The sequence below is a fragment of the Trematomus bernacchii genome, unplaced genomic scaffold (assembly GCF_902827165.1).
Source record: "Trematomus bernacchii unplaced genomic scaffold, fTreBer1.1, whole genome shotgun sequence".
NCBI classification, from domain to species: Eukaryota; Metazoa; Chordata; class Actinopteri; order Perciformes; family Nototheniidae; genus Trematomus; species Trematomus bernacchii.
The window spans coordinates 475,016-500,138 of NW_022987602.1; the positions used below are offsets into that span (position 1 = coordinate 475,016).

The following is a 25,123-nucleotide window of genomic DNA, read 5'->3' on the forward strand; positions in this document are numbered from 1 at the left end:
TGTTTACAGAAACTATACTAATGTCTCCGAATGGAGTTGGTGATGACGTATGGATGTTACATGTAGCACCTGTAAGGAGCAGTGTTGAACCGGACACCGTATAATCGGCTTTACTATTGCGTTAGTGTGTGTAAACTAACTGTATACCTCTTCCCAAGCAATATGAAGGGTCACTACTTAAACCCTGTGAGTTAGAAGGAGGGTGAAGCTGAGGAGATATAAACTGAGAGCGGAGATAACGCTCTATGGTGATGACTAGCCTCAACAACGGTCCTTCAGCTCTTCCATTCTATACAAGCACACTCTTAAGACCCTCAAGCCTCTCAGTTAGCTGTCCTTTGGATTTGATTCATTGAGGAAGAAGTGTGTCCATTCCTCTCTGTGGCTCACTCAGCCAAATATACACATTGTTTAATAAGGAGCTCCTCACATTGATTCTAATAAGGAATAATGATACACTGCCTCCAACCCGAAATATGAACCAAATAGCATTCAGTAGCTTAAAACACCTCATCAGGTGTTCATCCCTAGATCACACTGGTACTTGTCTTGCCATGGAAGGAATGAACAGAAGGTGTACCTGAGGACTGTAGCTCCACCCACATGAATATATAGCTGAGTGTAAAGTGTTACATGGGTGGGGGGTGCCTACAGGCCATGCTGAGTGCCTTTACCTACAGCAGCGTGCTTCTGATCCAACAGCATGTCACCGTTTGAAAAGGGCGATGCTGTTCCTCCGACTAATAACTGCTTGAGAGGAAACATGTAGCTGTCTGTGCAAACTGCCAAAACTCATCAGCGAGAGCCCACTCTTTTAAACCTCTTTACGTGAAGGGGAACTTTTCTTATGTATATTTACACAAATAGTATTCATGAAAAACCAGACCTGGAATTTTGCAATTTACTGTATTTTAAGTGCATTTGTAAATGTATATTATGTTTATTGATATGTTCAACTCAAAGTGAAATGTATTGTAGACAACTTAAAGATTTATTCTGATTCAGTTTATATTTGATCCTTTGTTGCAATATATGCTGACGCATGGATTGTTGTGTCTTTTTGTGTATGTCAGATTTGTTTACGGTGACACTTTTTGTGTAGTGTTTCTTTAGTCCATTTTTGTTTTTTTGCAACCTAATATTAATATAAATACATTTATATGAAAATATATTATTTAAAGGTGAAGGAGGAGAGAATATCATAATAAAGAAGCAGCTTGTTTTAATGTGTTTTCTTCTAGACATTTCCTTGCACTCCCTCTGCCGTCCACCAGATGGCGGTGTTCTCTTACTCGAGACATTACAATAACTATGTTTCTCTTTAAGAAGGCAGACTTACATTTTTCCTGTGAAAATACATCTTTCTTGTTTTTATCTTCATCTAAAAGATGATGTATACACACAGGACTGCAAATACCAGAATGTGTTTTGTTACAGATTGAACTATTTCATTGTAATTTACCTCTTTTATATTAGAATCAGCCAAACAAATTAACAGTATAACTCTAACTAAATACATTTCCTTGGTAATATAACAGGACCCACTTTTTTGCATCTTTTCAACAAGGCACTTTGTAGCAGTTGTGTACAGTAGTAGAACATCTACTGAAGTACTGTACTTAAATATAATCTTTGGGTATTTTTAGGTAATTTAAATATCTACATTTTATACTATTTGTACCCCACTACATTTTGGAAGCCAATATTGTAATTTGTACTCCACTACAGTTATTGGACGGCTTTAGTTACTTTACAGATTCAGATTATTAGCTAATACAAAATATAAAACAACTAATAAACACACTTTTACATATATGTATAGGTTAAGATAGCAGCTGTGATGGAACTCATTAATGCATCAATAATCATGATTCAGTCAATTCAAATATATGATTCTGAAATGGACCATTACGCTTAATAAGTACTTATACGTTTGGTACTTTAGGTATTTCTTTGTGCCACTACTTTTGTTCTTTTCGTTAAGATGTTGTAATGCAGGATGCAGTATTTTTACAATCTGAGTACTTCTTCCACCTCTCGTTTGTAGGTCATTATCTATAAATCAAGCAGTTCTAGATTCGCAAAGCAAATACACTATAATATTGTTCGTATTTAGCATTAACCATACCCCACTCATTAAAGCTCAATGAAACCTTATAACAACAGCATTTGATGACAAACAATAAGAAAAATGGGAAATGTAAAAAAATCAACACAATAAATAAATTGTAGATCCTTTTTTGCTTGAAAATAATTTAATCAGTATGCTTTCAAACTAGTGCAAATACATGCAAACTGAAAACAGACAACCCTGTATCATCTCACAGTCACACAGTGAGATGATACAGGAGGACCTCGTGGTTGGACCTGCTCTTGTTGTGGTTGTTCTCCAGTGGTCCCTTTATTACACTCAAGGTACAGTGTGGGGGGTTAGCAGTTGGGTGCTACTCTAAGTCTAGCACATAAAAGTGCCAATAGGCGAGGAAGCAAGTGATCTACACCCGCTCCCATACATCCATCTATCCACATTCATTATTCAGGAATACAAAACCACTCAGTCACAGCTCGTACTGTATGAAGACTCTCTCTCACCCCTCTGCTGCTCGCTACATTAAAGATTCATCCCCCGTTTTTGGAAAAATGCTTGGAGTATTATACTCAAAGTGTATGCATTGATTGCCCGGTTTTTCTTAACCAATGAGACTGGAAACAAAGGAGAAAAAGAAAGTTGGAAATTCAGGAATGTGAAAATGCATCATTGTGCCACTACCAACTTGTTCATGCAGGGTTAAACTGCAAACCAGATACGCTAATGCTACACTGCGTATTCCACTATTCAACTTTCTACAGGTGTAACCGACAGCAGCCATGTTTCATGACCAACTTTGCACAGACACGTCTTTTTAACCACCTGGGATAGAAATAAGTAGCCTAAAGCTGCATTGACATGAAACGCTATTTATTCCCCACTCACCCTGAGGTTGGGCACAGAGCATTGCTGTGAAAATAAATTAAGTTAAGATTTGTTTCTATGGTTACAACCCCTGCTACGTAGCTTGCGTCGCTTCATTCAGCTGTAATCTGATTGGTTGCGTGTCGAAAGGTCAGCAGTAACGGGGTCAAAGTGGAAATAATCTGAATTTTGAGCGCAGTTAGATTGGTGCGCAACACCAAAAGTAGCTCTTCCGCCTGGTCAGGCAACACCGCTCTCTTCATAGAAACACTGCAACGCCAACGAAGAGACGGTTCATCATGTGAATGCTGCTCAACAAAACAAACAGTTGCGCCGGAAAAACTTTGTTCAATTCCACAAAAGCACATCTGAACATCTATGATAGACAAATGACTGCTGTCTTTCAAACACTTGGACAAGATGATGGATTGATTGATAGAGGTGAGTAAATTGACAAAGGGCTCTCATAACAAAGTCGCTGAGAAGTCTCTGCTGGTCAAAGCCTTGAAGTGGTTTTGTTCTCTGAATCTTTTGCACTCCATCTGTTTCTGTAAATTGCTCAGGCTTCTAACCAAAGCCAACACAACTCTTGATTCCAAACCATCATGGGTCACTGCCATCCAAAGTCCTGACCGGCCATCTGATAGAAGCGCTGGTTGTGGGGTTTGTAGAACTCCCTAAGTCTCTGCAGCACCTCCCGGTCGATGGAGGCGTGCATCCTCCCTTTAGTCTTCCCCAGGCAGTGAGGTTTACTGCTGCCCTCCGGCTTCTTCAGGCAGGGGAAGCCTTTGGTTTTGTTAAAGTAGAAGTGCTTGTCTGTGACAATCCTCTGGAGACCCAGAAAGTCTTGGACCTTGCCCAGTTCTCCGGCCGGGTCAGAGATGAGCCTCTCCCCGCTGACCAGATGGATCTGGGTCCTGGGGAACCAGGCCAGCCAGCGCTCCAGGTGCTGGGCGTACAGACCGATCCACAGCGGGCTCCACAGAGAGTCGATCTCACCTGGAGACAAGACAGAGACACCAAGGCTCTTTATTCAAAATCATAATTTCCCCCATCCTCTCAAACCCTTACTAAATGTTGTATTTAACTAATGAGCGTTTTGCCTACAGTACAGGGTTAGGGTTTTGGCCTCGAAAAGCCGGATTTGCCAGATTACATATCCAGCTTTTCCCCTACTTCTTGGGGATTTTCCATACACTTCGCAGAAGGTCAAATTTAGGATCACGCCCCATTTTATTCCAATAAGGGCCAGAACAAACGAAGAAACACGAGTTATATATTTCTCTTGAAAATTCTACCAGGTGGTGTTATTGGACCATGTTTTAAAATGTCCTTTAAATACCTTCAACTACAGCATTATTAATCCTTACATTCAATAAGACCTTACAATTGCTCCTTACCCAAAGCTCCAATTGTTCGTTGAAAATCCTGATTTGTAGGTTTATCTGACACTAGCCCTAACCAGAAAATGCCATATTGGAATCCAGGCATGTTTTTACCAAAAATGTTAGTTCACCTGAAATGGGCTGCACGATTTGCAAAACCAATGTGTTTATTTTGGCTGATATTGCAACTGTGATTTTAGAGGGAATTATCACTTTTGAAACAATATTTACATTTACTTTTCTGCAGCTCTACAATACTTATTTCAGAATGATATTGTGAAGATATATTGCCTTTAAAATATCTTACAATTACCAGTACCGATTTGAATATTGCACTAGTCCATAGTTTCATATTTAAATATTTGAATATTTAATATCAAATATTTATAAGCCTACATTTGAGTTTGATAAGGTTTGATCATTTCAGACCTGAGATCATCTCTGGTCTCTGTGCTGGCAGACCTCCGCAGCACTTGGCTGACATGGAGGCTGGTCAGCTTGATCCTCTTCACCTGGGCTTCAGCTCTGAAGCTGCTCCATCTGCTCTCACTTCCTGCAGCTCACATCCAACTCGCACTGCTGCTGCACCTTTATTGCTTCACCTCCACAGCACAAATGCCACACATCCAAGTCTGGTTGATTTAGCTGATTTCAAAAAGTAATTGTTTGTTTGATTTAAAGGAAAATGTAATTGTATTTAGTGGCAGATAGATCATAGATTGCTAAATGTTGCCAAAAGGTTGTGGATTTCAATCAAATGAACACCCTGTCACTCACCTCTCACTTTCCAAGACTGCGGTAACATAACAACACACAGCAAGTGCAAAATCATGGTATCGCCATTGTGTCTTTCTGGAGCTTTGCGTCTTTGAGCAGCCATCATTACCGTTATAACACTAATTTAAGAGCAACACAATTCAGACAAGTGTACAAACATAGTGATGCAAAATGACAGACTCTGTGGAAGAGGGCTGGCTCCCATGTAGATATGATGGTCTCACTCTAAGCTAATGTACAGGTTTTTTTGTTTCAGCTGATTAAAAAATTGTCTTTAAAATTATATTCTATTTCTGCTAATAGATTCCTCCACACTGGACCTCGTGTGTTCTAACTATAACCTTGTATGCACTCGCTTCTTGTCACATTCCCTGAGTCTGTTTTGTAAAACGCCTGTTGTGTAATGCAGCTGAGTTGTCTCATGCTTCTTGCCTTTAAACCTGCACTTGGGATTGTTTGCCGGTCAGTGTTATGTATTGGATGTTCTTGCCTACATTAAGTAGTTGCAGAAGATCATTGTAGAGACTAAGAGGGAACAAACGGAGTGATACATCTAAAAAGCTCAAGGGTCAATAGCCAGGAAGACCCCATGTTTGTCTGTTTGATGTGATGTCGTACGGAGTTCATGCTCCAAACAGCGGGATCAATACCGTTAGTGCGGTTCTTGAAGGCCAGGCTCTCGAAGGGGGGGATGTCGGGGGTCTTGGAGATGATCTGTGTGTAGTCAGATATGGCTCTGGTCACGGGGTCACGGACAACCACGATCAGCTTCACATCCTTCGACATGGCATGGACTCGTGCTGGCGTTTCCACGGTGACAAAGTAACGAGGCGTTTTCTCCATCACAATCTGACCGTCCAGGGCCTTGGGCATCATACTTCTGAACACACAGAAAGGAAATATTGTAAAGAGAAACTGCTAGCAAAATATCAATTAGTAAGACAGAAGATGGTATTGATCTGGTTAAGATTGAAACAAATGAATCTCAGTATATCAACAATATATTGATTTGAGGTAAAAATGAGATTGAAGATGTGGTTTTATTGGTGTACCTTTCCATCAAACTGACATATTATAGTACTATTACATACTATACTTTTTGTAATTCACCAGAGGTGGGAAGTATGGAGTACAAATACTTCGTTACTGTACTCAAGTACATTTTTCTGGTATTAGTACTTATTTTTCTGATGACTTTTTACTTTTACTTCTTACATTTTGAACACTAATACCTGTACTTTCTACTTCTTACATGTTGAACACAAATACCTGTACTTTCTACTTCTTACATTTTGAACACTAATACCTGTACTTTCTACTTCTTACATGTTGAACCCAAATACCTGTACTTTCTACTTCTTACATGTTGAACCCAAATACCTGTACTTTCTACTTCTTACATGTTGAACCCAAATACCTGTACTTTCTACTTCTTACATGTTGAACACAAATACCTGTACTTTCTACTTCTTACATGTTGAACCCAAATACCTGTACTTTCTACTTCTTACATGTTGAACACAAATACCTGTACTTTCTACTTCTTACATGTTGAACCCAAATACCTGTACTTTCTACTTCTTACATGTTGAACACAAATACCTGTACTTTCTACTTCTTACATTTTGAACACAAATACCTGTACTTTCTACTTCTTACATGTTGAACACAAATACCTGTACTTTCTACTTCTTACATGTTGAACACAAATACCTGTACTTTCTACTTCTTACATGTTGAACCCAAATACCTGTACTTTCTACTTCTTACATGTTGAACCCAAATACCTGTACTTTCTACTTCTTACATTTTGAACACAAATACCTGTACTTTCTACTTCTTACATGTTGAACACAAATACCTGTACTTTCTACTTCTTACATGTTGAACACAAATACCTGTACTTTCTACTTCTTACATGTTGAACCCAAATACCTGTACTTTCTACTTCTTACATTTTGAACACAAATACCTGTACTTTCTACTTCTTACATGTTGAACACAAATACCTGTACTTTCTACTTCTTACATGTTGAACTCAAATACCTGTACTTTCTACTTCTTACATGTTGAACACAAATACCTGTACTTTCTACTTCTTACATGTTGAACCCAAATACCTGTACTTTCTACTTCTTACATGTTGAACACAAATACCTGTACTTTCTACTTCTTACATGTTGAACACAAATACCTGTACTTTCTACTTCAAACAGGCTGGTTCCTTTAGTTTGAATGTGTGTTTGGTGGCGTGATCATTATTATTTAGAGTCATTGCGTGCCTATTGATTTGAACACGATCCGTGTATCCATCATTTCCTGGTCTTCTCTAAAGAAGAGGGACCAATGAAAACGTTGTCATGTTGCCGTTGTTCAGCATGGAAACATTCATTAGCTAACAATGACATTATTGTTCTATTAATATAAAGGGAGGTCAGGTACTCTTTAAAACAGCTGCTAGTTATGGGTACTTTTTACTGAAGTACATTTCGAAGCCCATACTCCTTTACTTTTACTTGAGTAAAGAAGTTTAGTCAGAACTTCTACTTTTAGTATTTTTAAATACGAGTATCTGTACTTCTACTTGAGAAAAGGATGTGTGTACTTTTGCCATCTCTGTAATTCACCATAGCTTAACTACATTCATGACGTTGACAGCTGTGTAACCTACACTCTAAAATCAGTTACTTATCTAAAACTTAAAGAACAGCAACACTTTCCAAGCCTTTTGAGAAGCGGGATGAACGTGCATATTTTGAGTTGGTTAAACTTGCTAATGTGGTTTGCCTGAATGTGAAAAAATGTATATCCATGCACATGTGTAATGCGTTCGAAAGAGTACTGGAGGTCTAGTCCGTGGTGCTCTGTTGCCTTAGATTTGTGGGCGGGGCATGAACGTGACGTTGACATACACATTTTATTAAGTTTTGCAAAACCAATTTATCATAAAGTTTAATAAAAGCAACTTTTATTTCCAAAAATGATAGTAGACAAAAACGGTTGCAGTTTTTACTTCAGTGCAACCCAACGCACATTTAAAGCAAAATATACATTTGAAAATTAAGTTTGGCTTGACAAGGCAAGGCAAGTTTATTTACATAGCACAATTTATCCCAAGACAGTTCAGTGCTCTAGTGCTGTACCAAAAATATAGAAACATTTTAATGTAGTGCAACATAATCATCAATGAAATACAATTAGTAATACTGTTTAAAAAGTGGAATAGTTTTGGAAAACAAAGTCTCCCAACATCTGGTTTCTTACCAGCTGAGAAGATGGTTAGCCCGTCTAACGTAAATAATGGATGAATTGAGTAATGGTAAAACAAAATGAAGGCATCTGTTTCTCCTTTCTTTCAAGAAATTATGCTAAAACAATTATGCTAACCATTACCTTGCTGTCATCCATGTTTAGTCTGATGGACAGTTATGTGATTATTTTCTTGTCTACCTCTCACCAAGAAAGTGAATAAGTATCATTTACAAATTGTAAAACTGACACTTTATAACTGATTTAGATGGAAAGAAGTTGAAAAGGTTAAGATGCATAGCGTATAAATATGTTACTGTAAGTGGGGTTATTCTCTGATGCCTCTAAAGTGCCTTCGGAGATCACACTCCATAATACAACCCCACATTCGTCACTTTGACAGACGTCACACTCTTTCAGACAGAGTGTCCATACTGTGATCTCCAGTGATCCCCACACACACGCAGGTGACAGCCGTGCTGCACAAACACACACAGGAGCCTTCCCTTAACTACGCCCCGCTCACCTCTATCTCCACCCAGAAGCCCAGCAGATGGGACTCATTTAGAGATAAACGACTCCAGAGGGTCCACAGGAGCGGCTGGGGACCCTCTGGACATCTGCTCACACACCTGCCACACACACACCTGACTGACTGACCGAACACACACTCAGCCTCCGCAGTACGCTTTCAAACTGCTCTGTATCAGCATTTAGACCTCTTTAAATGGAGCTCAAAGGCTTATAGCAGTGCATGCTGTACAGTGTCTGCATTGGTGTGGACCTTTAGGCTTTCAACTAATATGGATTTATAAATAGAACATTTCAACTCCAAAAACCTCCAATGACAAAAATCTTTTTTTTTTACAAGAATTTGTTCTTGAATCAATGTTTTTTTTTTTATAAATAAACCAATATAAAATGTTGAAACTAACATCACCCAAAGTCCGAATATGCATATTAAATGTCCATAATATTGCATTTGTCAAACAACACTTTAAAAATGTTGTTTTTTATGTATTTGTTCCCCTACAGCATGGGTCGGCAACAGGCGGCCCGCGGGCCATTGTTGGCCCGCCAGCAATAATATTTGGCCCGTAATTTTGAGAATAAAAAATAAAAAAATATTTTGAGATTTTTTTTTTTTTTTTTTTTTTACAACATTGGACCGACAGTCGCACATATAGGCTATAATGTCCGAATAGAGAATCTACCTACACCTGAAGAATGCTTATTGTACTTTTATCTATGTTGAGAATGAATGACATACAGCACAGGCACAATCAGGCAGCGGGGTGCACTTACGTCAATTAAAGTACTTATTTAAAGGACACCTATCATGCTATATTTAAATGATATATTGTAGGGCCATACCTATATAAGGTATATTTATACGTTTCTGTTTTCAAAATACCAAACAGATCATGCATTTTAGCCATGCCTCATTTCACTCTATTTGCTGTTCTCCAGCCCTGTTTTTGCAGGGGGCTGATACTGTGAGCTGCAGCTGACCACGCCCCCCTGCAGGAGGGGAGCGCGCTGTGATCAATTCAGAAGAGGGGGAGAAAAAGAGATCTCCGTCCTCCGTGTTTTATTCTTATATTATTATATAGAGTCGTTATTCATTTGTTTTAAAGCTCATTAAATAACAAAGAAGACCTTTGACCGGCACTTTTCTAATTTTGTCCGGAAGATTTAAACTTTAACGGACATGTTGACCGGCGAAAGAAAACCTAACTGAAACTCTGCCGCACGGTCCCCTCGTTCCTTGGAAGAGGCGGAGAGGTGGGTGTTTGTCATCTGCTGGTGGACTAACCGGAGAGAATTACAGTGCTTGCCTCGGGGAGGGAGAACAAAAGCCACAGCGGAGAATAAACAGAAGGGTAACCATGGCAACTATGCGCTGGAAGTCTTCTTCGCTGCTTTTGTGGCAGACTACAGCGCCACTTACAGGCCTGGCATATGTACTACAGCGTCTCCAGCACTTTCGAGCGGCAATGGGCGGCCGTGGCCCAACCCCACATTCCCCTGATAGGTGGAGAGTTGGCCCAATAGCCGTAGCACCACCGTCCTGACGTCAGGACAGTGTTAAAATCTGGATCAGTTTTTATCAGATCCGTTGCAGCCCCTTTTTTAGAGATTTGGGTATGGAGGAAAATAGAGAGGGTTGTGTTTTCTGACACTTGGTGAGTTCCCTGGAACACCGGGGACACATATTCATGTATAAAAGACGTACAAAAGTGCATTTTGCATGATAGGTCCCCTTTAACTATTAAATACATTGAGTTTGAGTAAAATACTTGGTTACTGATTAATTTAGGTTATAATATATTAAATAAATTGCAAAGCAAAACATGCTGTAATTTATTTATTTAGTATTTTTTTAAAGGTTTTCAACCTGAAAGAATCCTAATGTGTCCTTGAAAAGTTGAAATAAAGAAAAGGAAAAAGGATTCCAGTTGTCCATGCGTCCTCTGTTGCCCCTCAAGCCTCTCAAATGTGGGCAAACACTCAAATAAATGCCAAAAACCCAGAGAACTTGACAATACTTATCAGAATAAAAGTATGTTAAATAACACTGCTACCTAGTTAATAACTCACTCAGTGGAGGCTCGTCCATTGAAGAAAGGGAGGACCATCCTCCCTAAAATTTCAGAAAAAAATAAACTTTGAAGAGAACAATAAATACACCTCAATTTAAAAGATAAGTCTGTTAAAATACAGATAATAGCCCTGACTTTTAACATGGGACTGAAATGGGGCTAGAGACGACGAGCCTCCCTTTGGGCGGGTCTATCCAGAGGCTCTGGATTGGGCGCCTATATCATCAGTGAACCAATCAGCGGATCTGACTGTACATCAGAGTGTTGATGGGGAGGGTTATCAGCGATATCAGAGTTTTTTCTGAACCGGGGAACAGGGGCGCTGCGCCCTCTTACCAAAATCAATTCCTTGAATTAGGCTTTGATTATGTTCTGGCCCGCCATCTTGTGGCTCAGCAAAAAATTGGCCCACGGCCAAACTTACTTGCCTACCCCTGCCCTACAGTGTGTGCTTCCAATGGAATGATATGTAAGCAAAGGATTCATCTAACAATTATCATTAAGTCCCTAAGTCATCTGTGTTTTTTTCCGGGCAGCTAAAGAACTGTTTTAATGAAAGCAATGAGACTCAACCAAAATAGTTCAGTTGTGGATCAGAAAACAAAATGCTGAAAGGCACTAAAATATTACACTGCAAAACTGCTGAGTCAGGAGATGATTATCTGTGGGTTTATCATTTTTGATCCTCTTCAGTTCCATAAGTTGACTGTTTCTACGACCGTCTTGAATAAGAAATATGTTGGTTATTTTCTCTCTCCTAATAATAGCAATGAGGTACCCTTGATTTTTTTAAGGTATTCTCAAATGTTTGGGGTGTATCACAAACTAAAACAGCAAATATGTTTCCCATGGAGTTGTAAATGAGACATTATTAAAAGAAAAGAAAAAAAGAAAAAACCACGGACAAAAAGAGAGCAGAGGGGACACAGGGAGGACAGGATGCTCTGACTGTCCTCTGGTATCCGCTCAGGTTTCAAATGCTGCTGCAACACGACCTCCTGTCAATACATCCACCCCTCCACGCAGCCCCACTTTCATGAACCTGACACACAGACACATTCACACACACACACACACACACACACACACACACACACACACACACACACACACACACACACACACACACACACACACACACACACACACACACACACACACACACACACACACACACACACACACACACACACACACACACACACACACACACACACACACACACACACACACACACACACACACACACACACACAGTGATTTGAGTAGATCTGATCGGTTTGAGGCAGCGCTTACCGCCACATAGTCTGAAGTCTTCCCTTTAAACTCTAATAAACTGAGCGGGAGGAGCCGCACAGTCTGCCACACACACACACACACACACACACACACACACACACACACACACACACACACACACACACACACACACACACACACACACACACACACACACACACACACACACACACACACACACACACACACACACACACACACACACACACACACACACACACACACACACACACACACACACACACACACACACACGTCATTAGGCAGGCATTTGCTATCATGCTTCTTGTATCCCAATGGACACACCTCTCAAAAACATATTTATAAAAAGAACACTTAAAAATATATGAATTATACAAACAAACACTCTGAAGACATTAATAAAAGGTGGGTGTGGTGGATTTCTACCAGACCCTTTAAAAGCTGTGTGTGTGTCACAGAGTGTTTTAAATGAAAGGGGGGGTGACTGATGAAGGAATGATGGGAGGAGATACAAGCGCGCCTCCATTAGCAATCTGTCTCAGCCTCAGAGCCAAGAGCCCCATGCCATTACCTGAACACAAAGAGCTAATTACTGCCCCTAAGAGCACCCTCAAAATAAGACATCTTTTATAAATATGCTTTTTTATGAGCTCTGCAAAGACAGACTAATTGACAGACAATGTTTTTTTATCTAAAGTCTTCATCCTACTTAGGCAAAGAAAATGTTGTGATACTGGGACTATACTTTAACTTTCCCTTCCCTGTAGAGTTAAATAGGTTTCTGTGCATAATGGTCTAAAATCCCTGTGTTCCCTCCAGACACCCCCCCCCCCCCCCCCCCTCGCCGGAAATGCCTCCAATGGACTATTTCTTCCGTAACATAATGACATCACTATGTATCACTGGCGCTTCTATTGGCTAGCGCTCCAACATATTGTACGTGATAAGCTAAGGAGCTTTTTGAACATAAAGCATGGAGACATGCCACAGTAGAGGCACAACATACTAATATACACCTGAACATGAGCATGACATGTGACCCGCTCAATCCAAATCAGTGGGAAGTCGCAACGGCTCATTTCAAAATAAACGTGGATTTGCGTAAAAAAATAGTTTTTCGGGGTTCGGGTGTTTTGTTTGATTTTAAATAAACAAAGTCTTGGCTTTCAGAATATGCAAATTTCATTTCCAAAATCACACGATAAATACATTTGTGAAGCTTGTAAAGGGAAGATGACAGCTCTCACTCGCCACTCTGCTGTTCCGCAGTGCCGCTTCCCCTCCCTCTGCTGACATTATGAATGTAAGGCATATAGTAATCATAGATAACACGGCAGGGCCCGTTACAGTTTGTTTTCATCTGATTTCAATTAAACAAAGTCTTGGCTTTCAGAATATTAGATAATTACAAGTAACGAGTAACTTAACGTCACAGCAGGCATAACAACAGCCGGTGTTTCTCGTGAGTGTTTTCCCCGGGAAACAAACACAATACACACAAACCCAAACACACACACATGTATACACACACACACACTCGCGAGCTTCCCCCAGACCAATAATCCAAACAAAAATATCTTCCCTCCGTAGTATTTTGATCATTTATTAGCCGCTAATAATCAATCAGATGGATGGATTCCAGAGAAGAGGAAACTTTGAAGGCCTTTTTCTCAAAATGATGACTCGGTAACAGTCATTATATAATGTGACATATTTTGCTTAATATTTGGAGTACAAAAACAATCCTGATATCATTAGAAAGCTAGGAATCTCCTCTTTCCAACAGTGTATATAACTCAAAATGTGTCTTCGGGTCAATGCGACTGAATTCGATAGAGCAGGTCACGTATGTCCTAAATAACAGTGTAAAAGGGTTAGATTTGAAGAGTGTAATATGTATGTGTCAATCATGCAGTAGGGCTGATTGTTTTTGGTTCGATGGATTAATGGCAATTTAAATGTGAAAAAATAGAATAATTGACCTGAGTACCTGAGAACTTTTTATTTCAATGTTGTGGTTCAATTCAGACTGGAGAGCTGGCATCTGATTGTCCAGTGTGGCTTCTGGCAAACCTTAACCACTCATATGTTGCTGTCATTGTGTTTAATAACTCTTTCAAATGTAACATTAATCAAAATCCTGGCACTTTACTCTGCACTGTGTTGTACACTAATGACATGAGTAGCCATATGTTGGCTCCATTTAGTCTCTAGAGCACTACAAATCAAACCAATTCAAAGTAACCAGTGCTGATTGTTGTAGGAGATGTTATGCTAACCACAGATTCTGAAATGAACTGGACTTGATTGGTCAACCCCAATGTAATCTACCATTATGCTTGCTTTCCTCAAACAGCTAATATTACATTACATTACATGTCATGTATGTTAGTCGCTTTTATCCAAAGCGACTAACATACATTCTGTACTGTGGACAATCCCCACAGGAGCAAGTGTCTTGCCCAGGGACACAACGACATGCTGACTGCAGTGGGACTCGAACTTGCTATCCACTGATTCGAAGTCCAGCCAACTATCTACTGAGCCACAGTATAATATATCATTATATATCATTATATAATAAAATATAATTTTCCTTTTTATATACTCAATATTTTGGTTGTCCATTTGCTTGCCTGGGGGGGCAATTCTGGGAAGCATAACTCATAGGCCATGATCACGGATGCAAAGCCATCGTACCACACTAGTGACTATTGGTTGGCCTGTATGCCTGCACAGTGAGGGGAGGGTGGGACTGGGTGAGGGTGGGGGGTTGCATACTCCCAATCACTAGAGCCCATCACTGGCAGGTGAATGGAACCGTCTGGTGGCACCATGTGTTTTAGAAGAAATCCCCCGGAAAAAAGGATAGCTCAATTAATTGGCAGTTTGAAAGCCCTGTTTTAGCATAACATCCTAACACTTCCTATTGAGTGTGAGATCAAACCTCCCCTATGATAAACACAGGGATTATCCAGCAGCTTATCATAAGCCCTTTACCTTTGAGGGACCCCCTTTTTTGTCGTCCATTTCCCAATTTCCAGGCTTCTTCCCTAGTGAATAACCTTGGGCCAGACAGGGCCACTGGCCATTGATCCTGCGGGGGCTTAGGGTAACTGTGTACAGTGGGGATTGTAAGCATTGAGATGAGAGCGGTATAATGGGGCGTGTGAAGGTGTTGGTGTAAATGTATGGGGATGGAGTGAGAATGGTAATGCAGCGAGGGGCCTCAGCTGGGACAGAGAGTGGCAGGTGGGGACTGGGGGAGCCAGGACCCTCTGGAGTCCCATCAGTAGTATGCTGCTGTGATATGTGATGTGATGGGTTGTGTGTGTGTGTGTGTGTGTGTGTGTGTGTGTGTGTGTGTGTGTGTGTGTGTGTGTGTGTGTGTGTGTGTGTGTGTGTGTGTGTGTGTGCGTGTGCGCGTGTGCGTGTGTTCATCTCGGTTACAGCAGGAAGAGATTTTAGGGTGTGCTACATCAAATATGTAAAATCTGGTGTCTTATCTTTGATGTTTGATCTGAGGAAGAAACAATAACCAATCAGAGCGGACTGCATTCATTATGCACACCTGACTACCTTTTGTGAGTCATATATTGGATTTGGGTGGGTTTTTGTGAGTCTCTATGCATGAGTGTGTTATTGTGTGTGATATTGGAGGACCGCACATCCATTTCCTCGTTTTGGGGGACCATTAAGTGGTCGGTCTATTGTGGCCGTGCCCTGTTCACTTCCAGGAGACATCCATCATAGTTGGGCCCCCGACCCCCCCTGACTCTGCTTCACAAACCCCAGGGGAGGGCCTTAATGAGGGCCAGATCACCCCACACGTCTGGGCCTTATGGTGATCACCTCCAGTACAGTACAGGAGAGGACGGACCACACCTGAACCTCACACACAACAAACAAAACTCATCCAAAAAAACGAATTTGTTCACAATTCACAATAATGTTATATAGTGTAAATGATTAAAAAAATTGCGCCTCAAGCAGATGAATAAATCTGATTCATCGTAAATCTCCCTATTTATGTTTGCTCTTAATTCCTACCTCATGAAAGCTGCTGAACGTCAAATGTTATGGCAGCCATTGTTCTGTGACTTGTATGGAAATTAAATCCATTGTCCAAAACACAAGTAGCACCATGTGCCGTGTCATGGCTGGACAAAGCCACCAATGTATGGGTACGAATCTAAAAGCGACCCTAATGAGTTCAACATGAATTGCAAATTAATCTGTCCCATCAGAACAGACGCTGAAAATATGGACTCGTTTTGGCCCTTGAGTGTTACGTTTCCAAATGAATTTGATCTAACTCAGGCCTCAAGGAGGGATCATGGAACTCATTTGGGATTTCTTTAGAAAAAAATACTATTTGACAGCATTCAAAACACCCAAACTGTAGATAAAGCTCAAGGACTTATAGCTTTGTACGGCAGTTTAATAAAATCCCGTCTGTGCCTTAATTAAAATACTTTTTATAATTGGTTCTAAAAGGAAAAGGAAAAGTTGATCCATTAGAAACGTCGACATAACAACTTAAAAAACACAGACAAACAAGATAAAAAAATGTTAAGCCCCACCCCAACCCTAACCCTAATGACTCGGCTCGAGCGGCACCAATTTGAATTTAGAGCAACTTTATACTTCTACTCCAAAACTTCTTAAGGGAAATTGTGATCTTTTAACTCCACTATATCCGACAGCTTACAGTTTTCATTCCAGTGAAAACCAAGCATGTGTCCTCAAATTTGGTGAATGGTGAATGTGATAAACTGAATGATGAAGTGTTACTTTTTTGGGTTAGAAAATTGTCAAAGTTCTTAAGTTAATTGGTCAATTTAAGAAGCCTCTAGAAAAAAAGACAGCTAGAAAATGCATCATCACAAGGCTGAAAAAACATCGTATTCCATAATGACTCATAGCACTTTACAACAAAAGCTTTCACCCATTCACAGGCTGCCAAACAAGGGATGCATCTCTGCGAGCTTCAAAATATACACATCATGTAAAAGCTGTTTTTTTGTTGTTGTTTTTGTAATCGTTTATTTGGCAGGGACAATGCACAGTGATGAACACTTAAAACATTTAAAATGTGTAGCAAAAACAAAATACATGATATGCAAAAAGTGCAAAAGAGCAAGAGCAGCATACACAAGTATTTACCACATGGCAGTACAATATAGCAGCAACGACTTTAGCGTTACCATCATCAGCTAATTGTTGTTTAACTTGGTCAAATTGATGGTAATCCTATAGAAATCACAAGCTGCTTTTGTCTACTTCTGTGTACAAATCTAGAGAAATGAAAAGAGTTCCGCATCATTCCGACATGTAGATAGCAGAGGCCAGTGATCGAACCAATTAGTCGACCACCACTCAACCCCCTGAGCCACAGCCAACCCCAGACCTTAAGTAAGGATCTGAATCCTTTTTCTGAAGCCTGGATATGGCTAACCGCTGACAACATAACGTTTAAAGTCATTTCGCTTTTTATAATAAATTGCCCACCTTTGTGATATAACCCGTCTATCTCCCATTCTTTGGAGTCATGACAAACTAGGGACAAGTCCGGGATTTGAACCCGGGATCTCTCACAACGAAAGCAGGAGGCTGAAATGAATCTCGATTTAACATCGTACTTACAGTATGACATTTAAAGATTTCAGACAGGACAACAAACAACAACTTCATTAAGATATGAATCATTTCAGATTTAAACTTGACAAAGCCAAAAGCTAATGTTTTTTTGGCAAGCTTACAAATAATTACCTTTAGCATTAACACACGATAGTCGTAGTTACAGCCCAAAACATTCATGGTTATCCGCTTAAAGCTGCATTTGATTACTTTACTGTAAAAATCTAATCATGTCGAGTTATGAACTTGGTTGAGGACTTGTTGAAAGACTGTCCCCCATGAAAAACACAAATAAAGGTCTTGCCTGCTGTGTTTGAAAGTGTGCTATATGATACATCAGGCACGTGCACACATAGACATCAAAGTGGGCTTGAGCCCCTGCCCTTTTTCGTCCTCCAGAGAAAGTGCCCTTTTTTCCCCCTTTTTTTTTTTTTAAATAAATGAATATATATCTACTGCTGTTTGCGCACAGTTTCCCTTTCCAAAAATATATTGATTGAATACAAAATAAAAATATCAGGTGGGGAGATTAGACTGAAGTTCTGATGTTTTTGATTGTTGGCTGCTCATTTCATAACTATTAATTGTACTAGTTTGTTGTCTGCTCTTGTGCGTAGTGAATACTAAAGAAGACTTGTCTCTGTGTTAGCTGATTATTTTGTAGAATTCTGTTGAGTATTAAACAATTGCGTGAGTGTGAGGGTATTAAAATAAATTGGTCAGTAAGTCAGAGATGTGCAACTATATTTAACTTTTTGTTTTACATTTTTTTTTATAAATGATTATGGAATGTGCCCTTTTTCTCACTTGAGCACCTGCCCCCCAAAATGTCTGTGCACGTCCCTGTGATACATGATATATATGATTTTTCGTCTCTTCTTGGAAACACTGGCAACGCAGCCTATCATGTTAAAGCTGTGCCAGTAACTCACAGTCAATAATCTATTGATGAATCTGGCTTTACTTTAAGAACAAAATGCAACCTGCCACACTGTCTGCAGGATAGAATGGTCTCGTGACAGAACCTGAAGACACAAACACACACGCTAACACACACACATACACACACGCAGCTCTGATGACAGTCCCTGCGGTTGAAGCAAAGGTCAGCGGAGATGTGTGAGGTTGCGGTAACACTGACTTCACGCTTTAACCTCCAACCATACCCCACTTATTCTATTTTATCCTCTCTTTTTTCACCTGTCATACCCTCTTTCAGAGAGAAAGAATCACGAGTGAAATGCGAATTTCCAGCTGAGCAATTTTAATGGATTTCTCCAGAGCTACAGAGTGAGAGTGTGTAACCTGACCCCTGTGTGCCTATGCAGAGGGATTATGCCAATGTAGAATAAAGCTTCCTGCTAATTGTAACAGAAGCCGCGCTGACCAACGCTAACCACTCTAATGCTGGAGTCAACCCAAGGTCAGAGCGAGGAGATAGAGCTATCGATCCCAGACAACACAGTGAGGAGGAAACTTCCAGTCCATCTTAGGCTCATCGCAGCGCTCCTCCAGATTCAATCTCCGCTCCAAACGCCATTAGTGGATCTTTGTCAGGGGCTCAGATCTAAATGGCCCCGGTGAAGCCAAATGTTTTTAAGAGAGAGTGATTCTGAGGAACACACACTATATCTCTTCCTCTTTTATTGTCCGTGATAAGGTTTCAGAGCAAAAAGCTTCTACAGAGAAATGTAATGTTTGCTGGTTGCACTACAGTTGACCCTGCTTTTGCTGTGTGATATCAAAGTGCACTATTTTCTTAAAGGATAAGTGGTTTATTACAGCCTTGGCCTTATTTTTAAATGTTTGGGATACAAATAATATGGAGATTGGATTTAAAATTGAACTGCTAACATCTGGTAAACGGACAGTCATGTGATAGTTTAGCTACATTTATTTGGAAGAGAAAACAAAAGCAAACTGTACAATGATGCACAACTATCCACTGTAAACAGTTTTACAGTTGTTGCAGGTCCTGATTAGCAGAGATGGGGTCGTTACTAAAAAAAAGTAATATATTACATATTACATATTACTTTAAAAAAAAGTAATATATTACACTACTTCGTTACTCTCTACATAAAGTAACTCGTTACTTTACTCGCAGGGCCGGCCCGCCCCTCCCTACAGGCAGATCACGCAGACTGCTAAAGTTTCAAATGTTCTCTTTAGTTCAGTTTCCATTGTCGCATAAGACTGATCCAGATAGCTCTGACCATGGCTGTCTTCTGTCTCCTGCTATCTGTATTTTGCGCAGTATATCTCTGAACGATGCGATGGTGATTCCACTGTGCAAATGGGCAACATTACCTCTACTATGAAGGATGCTACAAGTCTGTCCATCTCTGCTTTGGTTACCGGTCCTCCAAATTCTAATTTGTGCCGCTTCAGATTCGGCGGCAGCGACTCACAACATCCTCAGTCTGGGTTCGGGGGTCCTTAGCTATTAGCTTCACCTTAGCATGTGTTCTTTGCAGGTGTTTGTTGAGGTTTGACGTGGTGTTTACAGCAGTGGATAACAGCTTCTGGCCTAGACACAGTTTGCACCTCACCGTCACATTCCTGTCTATTCTTCGGACGAACTCAAAATAATGGGCATACCTCCACCCCTCGAAAGTTATCGCTGACTCAGTCATGTTTATGCAGAACTGCACGCTGAGATGTGGACGTGCAAGTCGCGCAGATTACGTACATATAAACCTGCGGCGGAAACCCCTCTTGTCTGTCAGTGTGATTATGACTGATTTTATAAAAGTAACGAAGTAACGCGTGTCGGGCAATGTTAGTAACTGTAGTGTGATTACTCAATTATAAAAGTAACGCGTTACACTACTCCGTTACCGACAAAAGTAATATTATTACAGTAACGCGCTACACCCAACTCTGCTGATTAGCTTCTAACTTGTCTATGTGTACTATATGTTAATCAGCTAAAAAGACATCAACGTTTGATTCATGTTTGCAACGCTTTTAAGTTAAGGGGAAAGCATGGTAAAGTTAGTTTGTATTTGACTTTTTTTTATTCTTTCCGATATTTAACCTTGAGAGATTAAGTGCTTGATCAGAGCAAAAACGTTCAGCTGTATCATTTATGATAATAAGAACTAAACTAAAATCAAAGTTGTAGCAAGCTAACCTCCATTAAAAAATAGATATTATAAACCCAGAGAATATTCATGGTAAGGTGAATATAAAATATAAAAACTTATTACAGAACTGTCCCCCAATGTCTTTAAGTGGGTCTGTCACAAATACAAATACACATAATAATGAGGCCCTAGCATTTGCCTTTTTTTATAACTCACAAAACAACATTGTGTAAAACTCACACACCCACACTGAATCTGTCTTCACTTCACCAACGTTAACACGTCTCAGCGCTGGCTGTTTTACTCTGAAGACAGCAGCCCTCAAAGTTCAAATTATCTCAACTTTGACCATGATTGCCCTTAAGTGACCTTTCAAATCACAACCAATGAGATAGCAGCTGTGTGAAGAAGAACAAGCAAGCAGGGGAGGTTAGAAAATAAACTCACAATATGTCATTTCAAGGCCCTACGCACTACCTCACATTGAGCTTGGACTCTTATCATGTGAAGGCAGACTTACAGAGCAATTAGTGGTCAGTGAGCAATAAACGCAATGCTAGCAGGTTAGCACAATAGCATTAGGGCTGGCTCAGCTACAGGGGTGTGTCCAGGGGGTGGCCTGAGGTAGCAAGACCCTTCAATTATCCTGTGTGTGTGTGTGTGTGTGTGTGTGTGTGTGTGTGTGTGTGTGTGTGTGTGTGTGTGTGTGCGTGCGTGCGTGCGTGTGTGCGTGCGTGCATTTTTGCACATTTTTATCATACAAACAACATTTTTCTTACTATAATAGACAAAGGTTTTAATAAACTAGAGTTATCCCATAAAATACAAAAAGATACGGTTATAATTGATGCACTGGTGTTAGTTTTAAAGTCATTTTCCACCTTTTTTGTATTTATTTCTGTTTGAGCAACCAAAACAAAGACACATTTCCTTTGTCAGTGTGTGTACTCGGGGTGTGTGCTGTTTGTCATGAAGTGGTGTGAACATATCATTAACTGCAGCCTAAAGTGACCCGGAGTCAGAGGTCAATTGACAGAGCTGACAGTGATGTCAAGTGGCTCCACAGCGAGTCCCATCTGGCCGAGCAGAAGACGTGACAGTCCCGTATCACAGTCACTTCACCTGGTGTGACACACAAACACACACACACACACACACACAGACAGACAAGCTGCGCATGCTGGCAGACAGGATAATCTACAGAGGTTTTTCTAGGACCTTCAGATTTAGACTCTGCTTTGACATGACGGTGGGTTTTTTATTATCTGTGTGCGTGGTCACATCAATGAAAAACACCATCCTGGGTGGAAGTGTATCCTTTGGCTCCATCTCTGTTATAGGTTAAATTGTTGCTGACATGCCAAAGAGGCTCACAGAGCTGTGTCAATGCCACCATTTAGCCTCAGAAATAAACTGTAAGCTGGGTAACAGCATGTCACACAGTCCAGATTTGGATGCATTTTTAATCGGGCATATTTGGAGCCATTTATGGGTTAGGGTTAATGTAGTTTCACAACGCTAAATAGGATAAAGTCACACGAAACCCATATATGTGAGATCTGTGGTCTATTTCCTGTCTATAGTTCAAATCATCCTCAAGCAAGTTTGAGTGACTTAAACACAGTCCAGATTTGGATGCCTTTTAATCTTCCATATTTGGAGCCGTTTGTGGGTCTATAGGTTCATGCAGTTTCGCTATGACCAATTAGATATCTGAAGTACTAGATATCTGAAGTACTAGATATCTGAAGTACTAGATATCTGAAGTACTAGGTCCTTTTCCTTTTGTTTACTTCACCAAATATCCCGAAGCAGTTTGAGTGACTTGAACACAGTCCAGATTTGGACACATTTTTAATCCAGTATACTTGGAGCTGTTTGGGGTTCATGCAGTTTCACTACGTCCAATTAGATAAACCAAAACGAAGTCCGTATCTCAGACCCTTGGTCCGTTCCTTTTCCTTAATTTCCCTTAATCATCCCCAAGCTGTTTGAGAGACTTGAAACCTGTACAAATGTGGATGTATTTTTTAATCTTGCATATTTGGAGGCGTCTTGAACATGTTCTCTTAGATAAAGCCAAACGAAGCCAATATATCTATGCTGGAGTTTCCTCTCCTTTCTTTTACCAAATGATCCTCATACAGTTTGAGTGACTCCAATCTGCTTCCTCAGAATCTCCCTCATGTGCTCTGAGAACTCACACATTTTCAGGGAATAGGCTGAGAACAAAGCCACATGACAACAGTAACATCTGGCTCCGGCTCCAGAGATGATTACTCTCTGCTCTGTGAGAACTCATCCTCCAAGGCCTCTCTCGCTCTCTTCCTACTGTACACAAACAGCAAGCACACGCATGCACACATGCACACATGCACAGATTGCCATAGCCAGATGGCAGTTTCTTTGACTGTCCTCTAAACCCTTTGTGGAATAGCTGTGGATATGTTGTGGTATGCAAATAAGACAAATATTCATTTCTTCGAGAGGAAGCTGGAGGTTTGTGGCTCACTGACTTAGATTTCAAAGGTTTAACACTTTGTTCTTGTGCAAAAATCCAGACTCAGTGATAATCAATTTAAATGAGAAGGAGATGTAGTCACTCATTTTAAGTCTGTTGAACTTAATATCTGACTTAAGTATTCTTTTTCTAAGAAACAAGCATTTCGGCATGGCCGGTTCTAGTGGGGAGCCAAGTGCCCCTGTAACAATGAACTTTGACCCCCCTGTTGCCCCCCTCCAAAAGAGGAATTTATAATGATAATACAATTTTAGGTAGCGTTGTGCTGTCACTAGCCAAAGTGAGCTGAAATGCATTTTGTTTATCCGTAATACAATTCTAACTACTGAAACAATGTATGTTAGAAAACTGTTTATTTGTCCGCTGACTGACTAAAAATGTTAAAATGCTGAACACTGTCTTTGTCTCTTTTGTCCCCCATTAAATGAGCCCCTCTCATAAAACAATTGGCCCCACCATGGTCTTATTGAAAGTTGCATTGGATAAAAGCGTCAGCCAAATGAAAATGTAATGTAATGCCCCCCCAGTAGAATCGGTCTAGAACCGCCACTGCATTTCGGCCAGAATAATACTTTAATTGAAATGCTGTATAAATATTTCCTTGACTTAAAATAACCTTAAGTGGAATAGAATGTGGACACTTAATGGTAGATTTAATGACTTTGCTGAAATTGATTCCTTGCGTAATGTATGCGTACCTGTACCAGTCCAGTCCCCGTGCGTAATGCCGATCAAAGAAGTGCGGCTCCGACCCAAGAGCACGGATGTCCGGGTGGAGCCGCAGAAACTCCAGCAGAGCCCTCGTGCCCCCCTTTTTAACCCCTATGATCAGAGCCTGGGGTAACCTCCGAGTAGCTGTCCATTCCTTCCCCGAGCTGTTCGCCTCCAGCCCGGGGTGACCGCTGAACGCGTCCTCGCCAAGCGCGGTGGTGACCTCCCTCTCGACACTGGTTCCGTTTCTCTCGTACTGCCATCCTGACACGAGGAACTCGCGCGTGGGTGGCTTGATGTCAGTGTTTTCTGACAGCTCCGACTCGCAGCAGCCGGTGAGGAGGTAAACCAGGGAGAAGCAGAGAATGCTCAGAGAGGACGCGATGGTGAGCCGATGGAAGAGCCTCCGCAGGTCCGAGTGGGGGTAATGGTGATGGTGATGGTGGTAGTGAAAAGCTGCCATCCCTCAGAGATCCATGGGAGATAAGGTGCCATTCTACCACAGGTTCAGCTCACATCTCTGCATACTCTAACGCCGCACGGAGCTAACTCTTGGAGTGCGCTCCGCTGCCCTCCTCCTCCTTCATGGAGCGCGTCATGTGGAGCGCATTGAACCCCCTAAACTTAACAGCCTGAGTAAATCCAAACTAGTTTTCCAAACACTCAACCTATCCAAACTCTAATGTCCAACCCGGGCTGTTGCGGAGCTTTCTCTCTGTTTCAACTCCAAGGGATTACTGTGCGCCTCTCCACCACGGCTCATCTCACAGGGATTCGCGTCATGGGATCTCTCTCTCTCTCCTCTTGTCTCGCTCTTTCTCTCTCCGCTCACTTCTCTTCTCGTCTCGCTCGAGCCGTCTGCGCGCGAGCCGCGGCGAGCTACGCGTCGCGCTCGTCTGCTCACGCTTACAACA

General features: G+C 40.9%; 1 protein-coding gene across 1 annotated transcript; it reads right to left on the reverse strand.

The window, feature by feature from the left end:
* Positions 1-3,563: 3,563 nt before the first annotated feature.
* Positions 3,564-24,672, reverse strand: hs3st3l (heparan sulfate (glucosamine) 3-O-sulfotransferase 3-like). Its single transcript, XM_034130745.1, has 3 exons — positions 24,197-24,672; positions 5,766-5,995; positions 3,564-3,952 (listed from the first exon to the last, which is right to left on the reverse strand). The coding sequence occupies exons 1-3, from the start codon at positions 24,670-24,672 to the stop codon at positions 3,564-3,566; spliced, it is 1,095 nt and encodes a 364-aa protein (XP_033986636.1).
* Between the last annotated feature and the right edge of the window lie 451 nt (positions 24,673-25,123).

What these genes read in the sequence shown, in the direction of transcription:
- hs3st3l (XM_034130745.1), bottom strand. Translation starts at nt 24,672, where the DNA reads ATGGCAGCTTTTCACTACCACCATCACCATCACCATTACCCCCACTCG. An exon ending in CGGGGACTGGACTGGTACAG is followed by an intron (nt 5,996 to 24,196) that starts GTACGCATACAT and finishes CTGTGTGTTCAG; the next exon opens with AAGTATGATGCCCAAGGCCC. An exon ending in CTTCAAGAACCGCACTAACG is followed by an intron (nt 3,953 to 5,765) that starts GTATTGATCCCG and finishes TCTTGTCTCCAG; the next exon opens with GTGAGATCGACTCTCTGTGG.